The sequence below is a fragment of the Trichosurus vulpecula genome, chromosome 5 (genome assembly GCF_011100635.1).
Source record: "Trichosurus vulpecula isolate mTriVul1 chromosome 5, mTriVul1.pri, whole genome shotgun sequence".
NCBI lineage: Eukaryota > Metazoa > Chordata > Mammalia > Diprotodontia > Phalangeridae > Trichosurus > Trichosurus vulpecula.
Window position 1 is genome coordinate 145,103,029 of NC_050577.1, and position 15,748 is coordinate 145,118,776.

Genomic DNA, 15,748 nt, shown 5'->3' on the forward strand with positions numbered 1-15,748 from the left:
AGGAGTGTACCGACACTTGTACGCCAGAGCCCCCCCCACACACACACACACACATGCACGCACGCACGCACGCACACACACAATTTAACAATTTCTAGAGATTTCCTGATTAACTCCATGCCTCTTTTTAGTTTGCTACACCTCATATATCAGAAAAACTGGGACCTTTAAATATTGCTAATAATGCTTGCAGTATGAAGTACTATTTAAATGAGATTTTTTCTTCAAAGTTAGGTAATTCGCATTACCAGACAGATCAAATTATAAAACTTACGTAAAGCACTTTGTAAGCCATAAAGCCTCATTAAAACGTCAGCTATCATTAACGTTATTAGAACAGCCCATTCGCTTCTTCCTCAAAAGCCCTCCCCTGGCAACCAGGTCTCTTTTGTGAGTGAAATTCCCCGGGGATTTTTTGGTTTGTTTTTTGCTTTTGCTAGACTTCATCATCGAATACGAAGACGCCTTGCATGAGCCAGGCGTATGGCATCGCCAGACCGACGTTCCTGGAACGCAGACGACAACAGAGTTGAAACTTTCTCCTTACGTGAAATACTCTTTCCGCGTAATTGCCGTCAACAGCATCGGTAGAAGCCTGCCCAGTGAAGCATCAGAATATTATATGACTAAAGCAGCGGGTAAATTAACGATTCTATTTTTAAGACAAGTTTGCCTGTTCGAAAACCAGAAGTCCAGAATGAGGGCCTCCTCACGTGTTACTGTTTAACTTCTAGAACCAGAAGAGAATCCTACCGCTGTTGAAGGAATAGGATCAGAGCCTGATAATTTGGTGATCACATGGCAGGTGAGCTGATTAGCCTAACAGCTTCATTTTTTTAAAATAAATTTTATGGACATATTTTGTTTTTACATCACCTAAATCTCCCATTTTACCCCTCCCCTATCCCTCCCAGAGAACCATTTTTTATGACAAAGAATTATTTTAAAAAGAAAGAAAAAGTGAAAGGGAGAAAAATAAGCAAAACCAATGAATACATTGAAAATATCTGACAATGCATAAAATATTCCCCAGCCATGGACTCCGCCATCATTGCACGGGAGCAGAGGATAATGTCTTCACATGTGTCTTCTTTAGTACCTTCATTTTTAAAATGTAGTAAGAGTCATTTCCTTTATGTTCATGTTACATTGCATCACTTCTGTGAATCTCAGTTTCCTCATCCCTAATCTTTAAACTAGATTTCTCACGCAGTCAGTGTCAGCAAAGTTCCCTGTAAACTTTAACACTGTGTTAACATAATCCTTGATGATGATATTTGAAAATGACCAATCAAACCAACAAAAACGGTGTTTGACTTCTCAAGATGTAACAAGTCAGTTTTCTCATCTGAAAGTGAAGGATGCACTAGATCTCCAAGGTCCCTTGCAACTATAAATTCTGTGATCCCGAATCCACCTTAACCATGACCCTTCTATAATGAAATACAGATGACACGGGTTAGCATTTGAATGAATAACATATCTAAAGTATGTGGCTGGCGCTCCTTTGGATAGGACTCTGTGCATGTCTTGGGTCAGTAGTTTGTAGGAACCAGCACTTGCACTGGGGATGGCGCCATATCCCGTTGTCTTGATCTATGTCTGGCCGTCGGACCCAAATGGCTCCAGAGGAGAGAGTGAGGCTGGTGACTTTGCACAGCCCTCCCTCACTTAAATCCAACTCACTTGTATGTTATGGCATCACCTTCTGATGTCATGGTCCTCTTCTAGAAGGACGAACAACACCACCTGTGCTGGGTAGGTAGAAAGCTATCATCCATGGGGGAACTGGTAAATTAGTATATTCCATTCCCTGCTCCACTACCAACTAGCTGTATAACCCTATTCAAAACATTTAACCTCTCGGGTCACAGTTTCTTCATGTTAAATTAAGGGGACTGGACTAGATCAGGGGTTATTAACCTAGTCTGGTGAAGCTTGAGGGCCCCTTTCTCAGAATAATGTTTATAAATGCATAAAATAAAATACATAGGAAACCAACTACAGTGAAATGTACTTTAAAAAAAAAGTTTTTCAAGTCCCCAGACTAAGAACCCCTGGACTAGATTACCTCTTAAGGTCTCATGCAGTTGTAGCATTCTGCAACCCAACAAGTAAATGGGGAAGAGAGTATTGTATGTGTGTGTGTGTGTGTGTGTGTGTGTGTGTGTGTGAGTGTGTGTGTTTGTGTATGTGGTGTATGTGTGTTGGAGCAAGGATTGTTAGTGAAACAGAATAATTAAGTCAGAATGCAGAGCTAACTCTACTTTCTCTATTACTCTTCAGTCATGCCCCGCCCCCCACCCCTTACTCTTTTGCATGTACCTATGTACCTTAATTGTTCACTCCTCATTGAGCGAGCATTGAGACCAGATCTCTCGTGATCTAAGTTCTGGTCATCTCACTGTTCATTTATCTCCATCTCTTCCAAGATGCTTTCCCTTCATTTGTTGTATTGTGACAAAGTCTAACCTCTTTGAAACTCTGATCTCCAATAAACTTTGTTTTCTGTCACAGTCAGAAAAGAAGGCAGTTCCTTGAGAAAAATAGTTTTCTGTATTTACTGATTTTTATTTACATTTGGGAATTGAGTTGATTGTAAGAGTAAAGTGTTAGTGTGGTATAATTAATGCAGTCTGACTTTTTAAGAGGTTTCTAAAAGTTAATGGCATTTTGTTTTGGATTATTTCTTGTGGTTTGATTTTTACTTTGGTTTGTTGTTTATTTTTTTTCCTGTAGCCCTTAAAAGGTTTTGATTCTAATGGACCTGGTCTTCAGTATAAAGTCAGCTGGCGCCAGAAAGATGGTGATGATGAGTGGACATCTGTTGTGGTTGCAAATGTATCCAAATACATTGTATCTGGCACACCAACCTTTGTTCCATATTTGGTGAAAGTACAGGCACTAAATGATGTGGGATTTGCTCCAGAGCCTGTGGTAATCATTGGGCACTCTGGAGAGGACTGTGAGTGTTGTTTTCTATTTTATTTATGCTCTTTTTTTTTAGACTGGATCCTTGGAAATGCAGGGGTCACCCACAGGCATTATGGGTGATGGCCAATATCAAAGCTTCAGCCTACTCTGTTTTTCCAACCTGGGCCAGTTCTTAAAGCCTTGGGGGCCCACTGCTTCTATGGGGCTTGCCATTTCAGTGTTGGACTTAGTACAGACATCTGCTCAGTACCTGAGTTCTGCATCTTGGAAACTCTAAACTCAAGTGATCTGCCAGCCTCAACCTCCCCCAGTAGCAGGGATTGCAGGTGTGCCTCTCCATGCCTGGCACTTTTATGCTCTCCTGAAAAAATAAATAAATATGGCTGCCACTCAAACAGTCGAGCAGTGTCTGAGAGCCATTAGAGGGGAGGGAGGAGGCCAATATTTTATGGCAATATTATTTCTATGGGCAGTGCTTGGAAGAGAATTGCTTCGGGAGCCAGAATTTAAAATATCATTGCTCAAGAAAAGTGTCCAGAATGCAAGAATAGAATTCTATTTTTTTTAAATGTTTTGCTCTACCAAAGCAGTAACGAATTGAAAATATACTATCTTTTGGTCTCCGACAGCCTTTAGAAGCGGACTATTAAAGTCCACTTCTAAGCCAAGGGTTTTGTAAATAAAACTCAGAGTAAACAGTGGGATAACATGCCTCTAACTCCTGCTTCTTTCATTTTTCCAGTGCCAATGATGGCTCCCAGCAACGTACGCGTGAATGTGGTGAATAGCACTTTGGCCGAGGTGCACTGGGAGCCAGTACCCCTGAAAAGTATTCGAGGACACTTGAAAGGCTATCGGGCAAGTAAAGGGAAACGCTTCCCCGATGTTTCCACCACTATCAAATTTTCTTTGTCTTTTAATCGAAGATTTGAGAAAGACAAGGCTTGCCATACTGAGCTAGGTCCACTTCCAATGTCAGTTATAGAATCATAAGTTTAGGGATGCTCAGAATTACCAAACTCGGAATCCAGAAGACCAACATTCCTGTCCAGTCTCAGACATTTATAGGCTTCGTTGGTCAAGTCACATAACACTTCTCAGCCTTAGTGTCCTCATCTATAAAATGGGGGAGTAATAGCACCCAATTCACAGGATTTTCGTAAGGATCAAATGAAATAATATATCCAAAGAGCTTCGCAAACTTGAAAGTGCTATATAAATGTTAGTTATTGAGTATTGGGAGTTTCGAAACTACATCTGATATAAAATATGTTGATAGACTGATGTAGATTATATACTAGATTCCATCTAGAAAATCTACATTCAGATCTAGAAAATAGATTTAAGGATATGATGTACTCTCGATGCTTTCAGTTATGACTCACACCTAAACAGTCTCAGGTGATGATCCTAGATTAGGATTTCTTAATGCCGTACAATAAAAGATAAAATATTCTACTTGGCCTACAAATAATCAAATATTCTGGAAATTAGAGTATTGCTGTGTATGGATTATCAACTTTCAAAGAATGGTAGTATGATAAAATGTACCTAATACTAAAACTAGAGAATCAAGGGAATGGTAGATAGAGTGCCATTCTTGGAGTCAGGAAAACAAGTCCCAGTTATGACACAGAACTAGGAAGCCTGTGTGACCACCTCTTAACCTCTCCATGGGCAAGGCAACTCTCTAGAATCATACGTTATCGAGAAGTTGCCCACAAGCATTAGTAGAAATGCCCCACACATGCTGAAATCACAAGGCAGGACAAATGCTAAAATACAATTTGGTCTTTGATAATTCAGGTGGCGCTTGAAGGCCTTAGAGTGCCTCAGGGTCTTTCTCACCAATGATGGCCATTGTTGCACAGACAAAGCATAGGAGTGCTGATTAATGGAGATTTAAGAGTGGTGAAATGTCTGGTGACTGTTTTAGCTCTATTAAACTTCCTGGCTTGTTCATTCTGACTCCAGGAAGTTAATTTTTTAAACTGTTATTATGCTCATTTTATTAAAAATTAAACACTGCAAAATAATACACACCCAAGCAATGATTTATCTGTGGCACAGCCTAGCTATGCTGTAAGAATGTTGGACAAAACAACAAGTAATATATTGTATGATATGCTGGATGGCATCCAAAGCCAAGTGGAATGTTTCTCACCTACATCATTTCCTACATTGTATCCTAGAATTAAATACAACCTGTACTCAGTAAATAATTGTTGATTAATTGATTTAATGTTAACTGATAGTTCTGGAATGATTATGAAAAAGTTCCTCTTTCCCATTTTGCTATTATGTTAAAGAAATAAAGCAAGCATAAAATAGATTAAAACTGCCATAATCATTGTCTGATTCTCCCAAACGTAAAATTACTGGGTAGTTAAATTTACTCTATCATCATATTACCTTTTCTATGATCACTATATCCTTCCTTATCAATGATTTTGAGCTTAGTCGTTATTATCCATTTCCTGGATGTACTGGAGCTGACTATTGCTTTTATGTCTCCTAACAAAATGTTTTTGTTCAGTCATTTTCAGTAGTGTCAGACACTTCGTGACTCTATCCGGGGTTTTCTTGGCAAAGATACTGGAATAGTTTGCTATTTCCTTCTCCAGTTCACTTTACAGCTGAAGAAACTAACGTAAACAGGATTATGTGACTTACCGAGAGTCACATAGTTAATAAGTGTCTGAGGCTGGATTTGAACTCAGGAAAATAAGTCTTCTGACTCAAGACCTGGCACTCTATCAACTGTGCCACCTACCTGCCATCCCTAGAAAAGAAAAATAGGTATACCTTTATATTATTCATAGCTAATTTAATTTTCCCAGGGACCTGTGGGCTTCAGATTCCTTTTACTCATGGAGCCAGGAAGACATGAGTTCAAAACCTACCTCAGACAATTATTAGATGAGCAAGTCACTTAACCTCTCTCAGACTCAGTTTCCTCATCTGTAAAATGAGAAGGTTGGACTGGATGGCCCTTTAAAGGTCATCTAGCTGTAAATCTAGGAAGCAGGAATTTTCCTGAAAGAATATAAATTTACTATGTTTGTTTAACCCCAAACCCCTTCAGAGTTCTCTCCTTCATATGTTGCTGACTTTCTTTCTCTCCATTTAGATTTACTACTGGAAAGTGAAAAATTCATCTAAGAGACACAGGCGTCATGTTGAGAAAAAAATCCTCACCTTCAATGGCAACAAGACTCATGGCATGTTGCCAGGCCTGGAGCCTTTTAGCCATTACACACTGAACGTTCGAGTTGTCAATGGGAAAGGGGAGGGGCCTGCCAGTGTGGACCAAGTATTCAACACTCCAGAAGGAGGTATGAGATTAACATGCTAGAGAGAATGAGAGCTTTGTTATAATCAGATTAGCCATTGAGGCACCTTGGAGAGCTTGATACGACAGAATAGTCTCTATTTTGGAAGTCAGGATTTGATTTTCCTACATGGGTGCATACCAAAACCCAACAAACAGAGATAGCAAGGCACGTGTGGGCAGAGCAGGCAGTCACCCACCTGATGTGTTTTTAGGGAAGCCTGTAAATCTACTTCTCCATTCACTCCTCTCTGTACGAGGTATTATGCATCAGGCCACAGTAAGGAGCCTGTGTCATCCACAGTGTTGTTAGCTCTGACAAAAATGAAGCAGTCCCTGTCTTGAAGCAGAGAGGCACATCCATACATAAGCATATATAGATTATGTACAAAATAAAGTCAAGGTAATTTTAAGCGGAAGGTCCTAGGAGTTGGGGAAATCGGGAAAGGCTTCATGTAAGAAGGTAAAATTTGAGCTGAGTCTCGAAGGAAAAAAGGGTTTCTAAGAGGCTCAAGTGAGGAAGGAATGCGTACCAGGCATGGATATGCAAAGACAAGTGGGAAAAAGTGGAGGGGGGGAGGAAATGAAATGTCATGTGTAGGGAACAGAAAAAGCTAGATTAGGTAGTCCATACATCAGGAACAATGTTAGCAAAGTGTGTAAGAACATGTTTTGGGAAAGAACGGTCCAGTTCATCTGGAGAATAGAATACATGGAAGGGCTATAAGGATTAGGCTAGAAGAGTAGATGACACCATTTTGAGACAAAATTTAAACTTTACTAGTTGGGCCATAGGTAGCCGTTGAAGATTATTGAGCCTAGGAGTGATATGACCAGATCCTTAGTATCGTAGGAAGATCAGGCCTTAAGAAGATTATTCTGGCCGCTGTATAAAGAAAAGATGGAATGGAGCAGAGAACAGGTTAGATGTGAAAGATAACTGCCATGGTCTTGGACAGTGGTTCCAAAATGTGGTCTATGGACCGCTTAAGGTCTCTGAGCTTTGAAAGGATCCCCAAAGTCAAAACCACTTTGTAAAAATACCTAGATGTCATTTGCCTGTTAAAATACTCCTCCTTTTTCCAACTACTTATCATCTGAAGCCCAATTTTCTTCATATATGTCCATCAAAATAACATATCTCAATGGACTGAATGTTGAAGCAGATACAAGAAGCCAGCTATCTTCTATTAAGCCAGACATTGAAGAAATTTGCAAAAAAAAAAATTAAATCAATGCCATTCTTCTTACTTAATCTTTTGTTTTGGAAAATCAATTTTTTATAAAATATGTTATTTATGTTAACATGTTATGGACTTACTGTTATTTTAAATGAATCTAATAGTTTTTAGTGTATCTGTTTTAATTTCTAATGTGGCAAATATCGATAGATATAACCAGCATAAGCAAAAGTGTTTGGGGGTCCTGAATAATTTTTAAGAGTATAACAGGGCTTGAGACCAAAAAGTTTGAGAACTGGTGGTCTAGGGAGATGGCAGTGGGAACCTAAACCAGGATAGTGACAGTGGGAATAAAGAGATGATAGGTTTAAAAGATGCTGTAAAAATAGAAATGACTAGAACTGGAAACTCATTGGGTTCAATGATAACCCTTGGAATAACTCTATCGAGCAAAACAACTGACTCGAGGCTTTAAAATGGGAAGTATTGTGTGTTGTGTAATATGCTATTTTCAGTTATAATATGCAATATTTGAGGAAATCATTTGTAGTGACCCTATTTTCTCATTACAAGTACCCAGTGCTCCTCTTTTTCTGAAGATTGTTAATCCAACCCTTGATTCACTAACTCTGGAATGGAATCCACCAAGTCATCCAAATGGTATTTTGACGGCATATACGCTGAAGTTTCAGCCAAGTAAGTTACTGGGGGTAGTGGAAAAGAGAGGAGAAGGGGGAAGAAAAGCCTGTTTGTTCCCTTCTTAGCTGATTGCTATTTATTTTAATATTTAATATTAATATTTATTTTTTAAAGTTTATATACTATAATTGTCAAAGTATACTCTCAACATTTTTATTTGAAGGGAAAAATTGTGTATGCTATAAAATAACAGGTTTAGACCATATAATTTTCCATCATTGGTCAAAACAATAAAAAATGAGCATGTCATTGTTAACTAAGTCAAATGGAGTCTTTAACTTTGATATCAGCAAGAATAACAACTTTGTACCAAATTGATATGTTGGCTCTTAGTTAACATTTATGGGTTAGTATTACGTACAACTGTAATTTGAAGACAGAGTCAAGAAATCATATTGTGGCCCTAACTGTAGGATCTTCTACAATTTTTCATATTGGATTTCTCAAACCACACCCCCCAACCTCTACCTTTTTTCTACTTATCACATGCCTCATTGCAAAATTCCTAAAAGTTTGGAGTCCTAAAAGCCCCACGAAGCAAAGAATGAACAGGACTACAGAAAGAATAGGATAGAAATAATCTGGATTTGCACCTCTGGTTGACTATCTGCAGTAATGCTGATTGTGTTCCTATTATGAAATGATATCAGCTAATTGTGAAATATGTTTGTTTTCCCATGACAGTTAACAGCACACATGAATTGGGCCCATTGGTAGATTTAAAAATTGCAGCCAACCTGACAAGCCTGGTTTTAAGAAATTTAAGTTACAACACACGCTACAAATTTTATTTCTATGCACAAACCTCAGCAGGATCCGGAAGTCAAATAACCGAGGAAGCTGTGACTACTGTGGATGAAGGTAAGATGGGTATGTATAAAGAAAGTTTTCATATCTGTTCCAATAAGTCAGTGTGTGTGCCTTTTAATAATGCTAAGCTTGCACATCCTTGTATGTGTCACATAAGGTTTTTAGTGACTCTTCATTATTTTATATATTTTAAAACCAAACTAGTGCAAGTTTAGCATGATAATTTGAAAGCTTAAATTATGGTATTGGGGGAAAAAATGAAAAGTTTCTCCAAGTGGTTGAATTTTCTTTCTTTTTCTACCTTTCTCCCTTCCTTTCCTTCATTTTTTTCTTCATTCTTCCCTTTCTCCTTCACTCTCTCCTTCTGTCCTCTCTGTTTCTCTCAGTCTTTCTGCCTCCATCTCTATCTCTGTTTCTCTGCCTGTTTCTCTGTCTCTCTGTTTCTCTGCATCTCTCTGTCTCTGTCTCTGTCTCTCTCTCTCCTTGTCTTTCTGTGTCTCTCTGTCTCTGTCTCTGTCTGTCTCTGGCTATCTCTCTCTTTCTCTCTCTCTTTCTCTCTGTCTCTCTCTGTGTGTCTGTGTGTGTGTGTGTGTCTGTGTCTGTGTCTATGTGTCTGTCTGTCCCCCTCTCTATCTTCTTTGTAACAAGACAGTATAGTGGAAGAGTTTATGACTTGTGGGCCTCACTATGTATGTGACAAATCACACCTTCTCTGGGCTTGTTTCCTCATCTGTAAAATTAAGAAACTGGACCAGATGATCTCTAAAGTTTCCTTTCCCTCTTAATCCAATCATTCTAAAGGCTAGTTAAATAGCTCATAATTTTTCTTTGGGATGGACAAAGGCCTTATACTCACTACTCTGACTAGGATAAAGAAGCAAAATATCTCATTAAAGGATCTGGAGCGAAAAGCAAGACCTTCATGGAGCCAGAAGTGTCTGCTATACTTATGTTAGGCTTTATAACCCTTTGGATTTTTTCTATTTGGATGATTAATATTTGGGAGGATTTTATGAAAATGATGATGACACTTTCAAATGCATGAAATTTGTGGATCTCTAACTTTTAAAGCTTTTTAGAGGTTACCCATTTAATCTTGAGAACTTTTCCTAAATGTGATAATATCTTCTCTAAAAAAGTTGCTTGAAGTCTTCTCACCCTGCGTTGGTCTTAATCTTTAGCGCAAAGCACAAATAATATAACTTAAATGAAGTGTGGTTAGCAACTTTGTACTTGCTTCTTGGTGGACTTGGAACGACAGAATATCTTAGATATTTAATTTCACTATACTTACGTGCATTGGCATTTTAATAAGCATTTTTTCTAATCTCACAGCATGCATTTCCATCTTGTAACTAACCACATAGTATGCTATTTTTTTTGTTTTCTTTCATTAAAGCTGGTGTTCACCCACCTGCTGTGGGCGCAGACAAAGGTAAAATAAATCACCTGCATGACTTTGTAAATGTAAATACAAAAACTTGCAATGTTATGCATGGGAAGTTTCAGCATGGATATAGACAGACTTATCATAGGGCATGCCTTGAATACTTAATAGAGGAATATGAAATATAAAGTAAATCTAGAAAATGCCTAAGAAAGGAAGAACTCAGCACAGTGCATATCCCTTGGTTTAAATTCTGTTCTCATGTGTGTAACATCCATGAATTCACCAAGAAAATTCCAGTCTTAAGAAAGGTTAGTTAGAAAACTCATCTTAGTCTACTTTGATATGATTATGGTCAAATTGGATAAGCCCAATATTTATGCCTAATTTTTCCCCCTGTCTTCCCTGCGTAGGTATGTTCTTGTCATATTCTTTTTAAAAACCCTGATCTCAGGGCATTTTATTTTTTTGTACAGAATGTCAATGAATAGTGATTTCATTGATGATAACCCTAAGTGACGAGAATATAAATCATTTAATAACCAATAGCTATTCTATATGGAATCCTTATACTTATCACTTAGATATTCTTTATTTGTCCTTGAGGGGTCACTGGTTTTGGAGCTTCCTTGCATTGTAAAATACAGGACAGATTTGCTTTTGAGGATTGAATGAGATCATGAGATCAACTTTTAAAAATAATCTTGGTAGTGTATTATATTTATGTTTCTTCATTCTGGATGAAAATTTAAGGTACATACAGCATTTTAAATTAAATTACAATTGCTTAATTAGACTGTAGTTTTGTCAGATAGTGCAAACTTCAATTAAATTCTTTGAGTGCATTAATTTTAACTTAATACCATGTTCAACTAGCAAAAAATAAAATGGACCAATAAGAATATTATCTTGACCTCTATTCCTGTTCCATTACCTTTCCATGAGAATATTACACACGTATCTTTGGTATAGTAGAACTGATTCATTGTAGCAACATTTGCTGTAAAATGCATTTAAGTTAATGCTATTTTAGTGATGATTTTTCATCATAGCATTGGTTATATATTCTACTGGGGGAAAAATTAGACCTTAATCCCATTTAACACTTCCAAACTTTTTAAAATGACATTTAAATAGAAAAAACAAACTTTTCTGATGAAACAGAATTATATTAATTAAAATGATCTGTACCTTAAATATCATAAAGTGAAAATACTTAAATTAAGAATATTATATTGATATGTAAAGTATTTTCCTGGCAGCCTTAAGACATGTTTATACTTTGCCCATCACTTGACCTTACTGATTTACAGGCATTACCAAAGCAAAACATCTTGTGTGACAGTTGGTGGAAGCAGATCAAGCTAAGAACTGAAACAGTCTAATATTGTTTGAAATTAGGAACTGGAGGATGACGGATATCTAAAACTAAGCAACAAATTAGGAATTTGCATTTCTTTTCTTAATTGTAGTTTAACTTATAACTGGTGCTTAGTGTACCAGTATACTATACAACCTGACCAAGTTGCCAGTTGCCAGGATGACACATGACAGGTGATGATAATGGCACGATAATATGGCACTTACAAGAACCTAGCATAGGACTTAGAGAATGATGCTCCTTAAAGTGGATATATAACCTAATTCACTGATTTCTTCAGTTTGGGATTCTATTCAATGAATTTATAACTGTTCACTAAGAAGTCTTCCCACTTCCTTTTACTAATTCTCTACTCTATGGCATATTAACTAGCTATAAAGGAAAATAAGCAGGAATTATAAACACTAAGATAGATGGATAGATAGATAGATATGAAATGATGTAATTGAAGGAAGTAAGGTATCTTTACAATGAACTTTCACTAATCACCCAGGAGAGCTATCTAGGTATTAGGTAATCTAGCATCATACATTTATAATATATTAATATAATAATTTATTTCCTTGCATAAACAAATTATCTGAAAATACTTTATGATATAATTTTAAACAAGGTATGAAGTGAAAAACTACATTATGCTCTATAAAAGGATGTTAAAGAAATGAGCATATTCGACTAAATATTTACTTTAAAAAGTATTATGGATTGATCATCTCTGATTTTACCACAGTGTACCTGTATACTATCAGCTGAGTCACAGATTATGGGAAATGGATTTGGTCATCGAAGAAACCCTTTCCATCTTTCCTAAGTCTAGTACCTATAATGATTTGGGGGCGGGGAGTAAAAGGCAATCGTTTCATGCAACCTGCTGATCTTGATCTCACTTGGGGACTTCACTGTACAAATGAATTACTTCTTCTGTGACTTCATTACCTCTCTATAAGGAAGGTCTTCAGATTGACATTTTCCTTTTTTGCAAGTTTTATTTTGAACTGTGTTCCACATCCTGTATTTTCTTTGATGTCTTGGCTCTAGTTTAGATTCATAACTAATTCTTGCCAAAATGTGATGATGCATTCTGCATAAGTGAAAATGTCTTGGAAAGGCCTATTTCCGGAGAACAAGAATAGATTAGTGGTACAGGCTGAATATTGTGGCTACAGCATCTAGGCCTTTCCTAACCCAGGCATGACCCAGCATAGTCAATTCAGTAAATTTTAAAAACAACTCCCAACTGAGTTTTGCTCATAGTTGTTCATCCTTGAACAGAACTTAAAATTCAGACTCTTCTAAATAAAAGGATCCTTCCCAAATATGATACAATTTGGGAAGTAAAAGGGATAGAGATGGTATGTTATAATTGAAATATTTTGCTCTGAATAATCATATCCATATATTAGTAAGATGTATATATAGAAAATTAACATGGTTGGAAAAAGGCCAATGTGTCACAACTTCTGATCGTAATGAACAAAGTATGGTTATGCTTCAGTGAAAATGACTATTTCAATCTTGGATGAAACATTCTAGTAAAAGAACTGTGTTAAAAATGGCTGCAAGTAAGAATCTAAAGCATAGATTCTTAACTTTTTTGTAGAAAATAATTTATTTCATCATAAGCACTTATAGTTAGTCACGGCAGTCTGATATCCCTTCATATCCTTCTCAGAATGGTGCGTAAATGCATAAAATAAAATACAAAGGATTTCAGAGGAAACCAATTACATAGAACATATTAAAACAGTTATCAAAATATTTTTGAAAAAGTTTGTGGACCCCAAGTTAAGAACCTCTGATCTAAAGGAAATAAGTTGTTGTGGTTCAGAATAATTGGGAAGTAAAAATTATAGAGATAGCAATTATTAGTTTAATGATGATGCAAAAGTAAAAAATGGTTAGCAGTAAGTTCTAAGTAACACTAATTGGCTAGTTACTAAATTAAATTGACAAAGACTGGTGATGGAGTTTATAGAAATAAGCAAAAAAAAGTTATACCTGGAAATTAATTTAGACCCCAATATTAAAATTAAATTCCATTTTATTTCATTAACAATTTATTAAGCTTCTACTCTATGTACCCAGCACTACATTAGCCATTAAGGATTTAGAGACAAAAACAGAATAGCCCTTGCCCTCAAGGAGCTTATTCTACTGATAGGAAACAACATTAATTCAGATAAGTAAGATATCTAGATATAGCTATATATATATATATGTAATATATATATACATACACATTACATATATATGGGAAAGAAATACAGATGCTAAATTTACATAGTATTTTTCAGTCAAGTGACACTAGCCTTCTTGTTATTCATCCATCTCTTGGCTCTGGGAATCTTCATTGTCGATCCCTCATGCTTCCCTCCTCAACTCTAACTCCTGGCTTCCCCAACTTCCTACAGGTCCTTGATAAAATCCCACCTTCTACAGGAAAACTCTCCCAACTTCTCTTAATTCTAATGCCTTCCCTCTGTGAATTATTTCCTATTTATCTTGTGTATAATTTGTTTGAATACAGTTACTTGCATGTTGTCTCTGCCCCTTAGGCTTCCAGCTCCTTGAGAACAAGAATTATCTTTTTTTATATCCACAGTGCCTAGCACATAATAGGTAATTCATAAATGCTTATTGACTGACTGACACTATATACTGTGCTAAATGTAAACAATTCTCTGATTTTTTTGGCAAGAGAACAATAAGTAAGCATTTCTCATATAACCAATAATTAAACTTTATTATAAAGTGACTTTAATTTCACAAGAGCCTTCTGTTATTCTTTTATTCAAATTTTTTCCATTTAAGGATGAGCTTTATTTCTACCTTTATAGTGAGTGATTCATGCTTCCTGAACCATAAGTCAGAAGACTTTTCTTTAACTTCTTCCTATTTCTTGGCTTGCAGAACAGATAGTTCACTCATTCATTTTCACTTATTCACTTAATCAGTCAATCTGAGGGTATGACTTTTACTTTCTGTTTTAAAAGAGCAAGTAGAACAAGAGATAAATAATCAGGAAAGATGCTGTTAAAATATTTATCTGCAAAAGGTCTACCTCCCTTATGTGCAGTCTCTAATTTACACTGATATGATATGTAAATACAGATAAGTGTTTGTATTTTACAGTTTTCACCTATGGTTTCCAAAATGTCTTCATGAAAACTGAGTTTTCACATATGTAATAATAGAAGGCTCATTTCATTTTTGATGTAAATAAATTAAACCAGGGCAATGAAATACTTTTCCCTAACCAGTGGTACCTTTTACCCTCATCCCCAAAGCATTTGAGCAAAATAATGAATTAGAACTTCTAATTATGAATCTGTTGGTCCATTTGGTAAGGGCTTTCCACAAGTGTGTGGAAATTGTGCATATTTAGCTAATTTAATTCACTTTTCATGTTGCTTTAGAATTTAAAAGAATTTGGATATTTAAAAAATTCATAGCAAATTTAATAAAACATCCATAAAATTGAATGAAATAACACAAGCATTATATGTGGTTTGAGCTGTTTTACTGGATTCATTTTTTCTGTCCTTAGCAGCTCACTGAGTCTGCCTTTTTGGCAGTTAGGTAGTATGATGGCTGGCCTAGCTACTGAATTTTCATATTCTTCCCTACTAGTAATATCTGTGGGGTTTGCAATAGGGGCTGTTTAGGAAGATGTAAATGAATTAGCTTCAGAGAAGGAATCTTTACCTTGTCAGCAACATGCATCATCTTCGGATAAATTAAATATTCAAGAAGATTAGACTTGAAATCATCTTTGGAACATTTATCCTTTTTGGCAGCAAGGGTCAAGTGGTCCACATTTTCTACTTCAAGAGAGGCTTTTAGCTTCTATCTGGTTCTTCTGCAATGATGCAGTATACTTCTGAATTTAATTCCAAGGTTTGAATTAATACATTACTACTATATAATTTACTGTCATGGAGGAAGCTTTCTCAGCATAAGAAGATTATGGCTGGCTAAACTAAAAAGATAATGTCATTGCCTCTTTTTTTTTAATAAACCTTGAG

At 36.3% G+C, this 15,748-nt stretch overlaps 1 protein-coding gene across 24 annotated transcripts in view; it reads left to right on the top strand.

Annotated features, from left to right (window-relative positions):
* The window catches only part of NRCAM (neuronal cell adhesion molecule), a 321,453-nt gene that overhangs the window by 281,266 nt on the left and 24,439 nt on the right, over positions 1 to 15,748 (top strand). For 10 of the 24 annotated variants that reach the window (XM_036760083.1, XM_036760084.1, XM_036760090.1 and 7 more), the window contains 7 exons: positions 441 to 638; positions 735 to 805; positions 2,740 to 2,965; positions 3,677 to 3,792; positions 6,065 to 6,269; positions 8,020 to 8,142; positions 8,830 to 9,006. In XM_036760083.1, the coding sequence (XP_036615978.1) occupies positions 441 to 638; positions 735 to 805; positions 2,740 to 2,965; positions 3,677 to 3,792; positions 6,065 to 6,269; positions 8,020 to 8,142; positions 8,830 to 9,006 (1,116 nt within the window). Of the gene's footprint in view, positions 1 to 440; positions 639 to 734; positions 806 to 2,739; positions 2,966 to 3,676; positions 3,793 to 6,064; positions 6,270 to 8,019; positions 8,143 to 8,829; positions 9,016 to 10,354; positions 10,391 to 15,748 lie in introns of all 24 variants that reach the window. The other 14 variants (XM_036760086.1, XM_036760073.1, XM_036760075.1 and 11 more) reach the window with 2 other exon arrangements.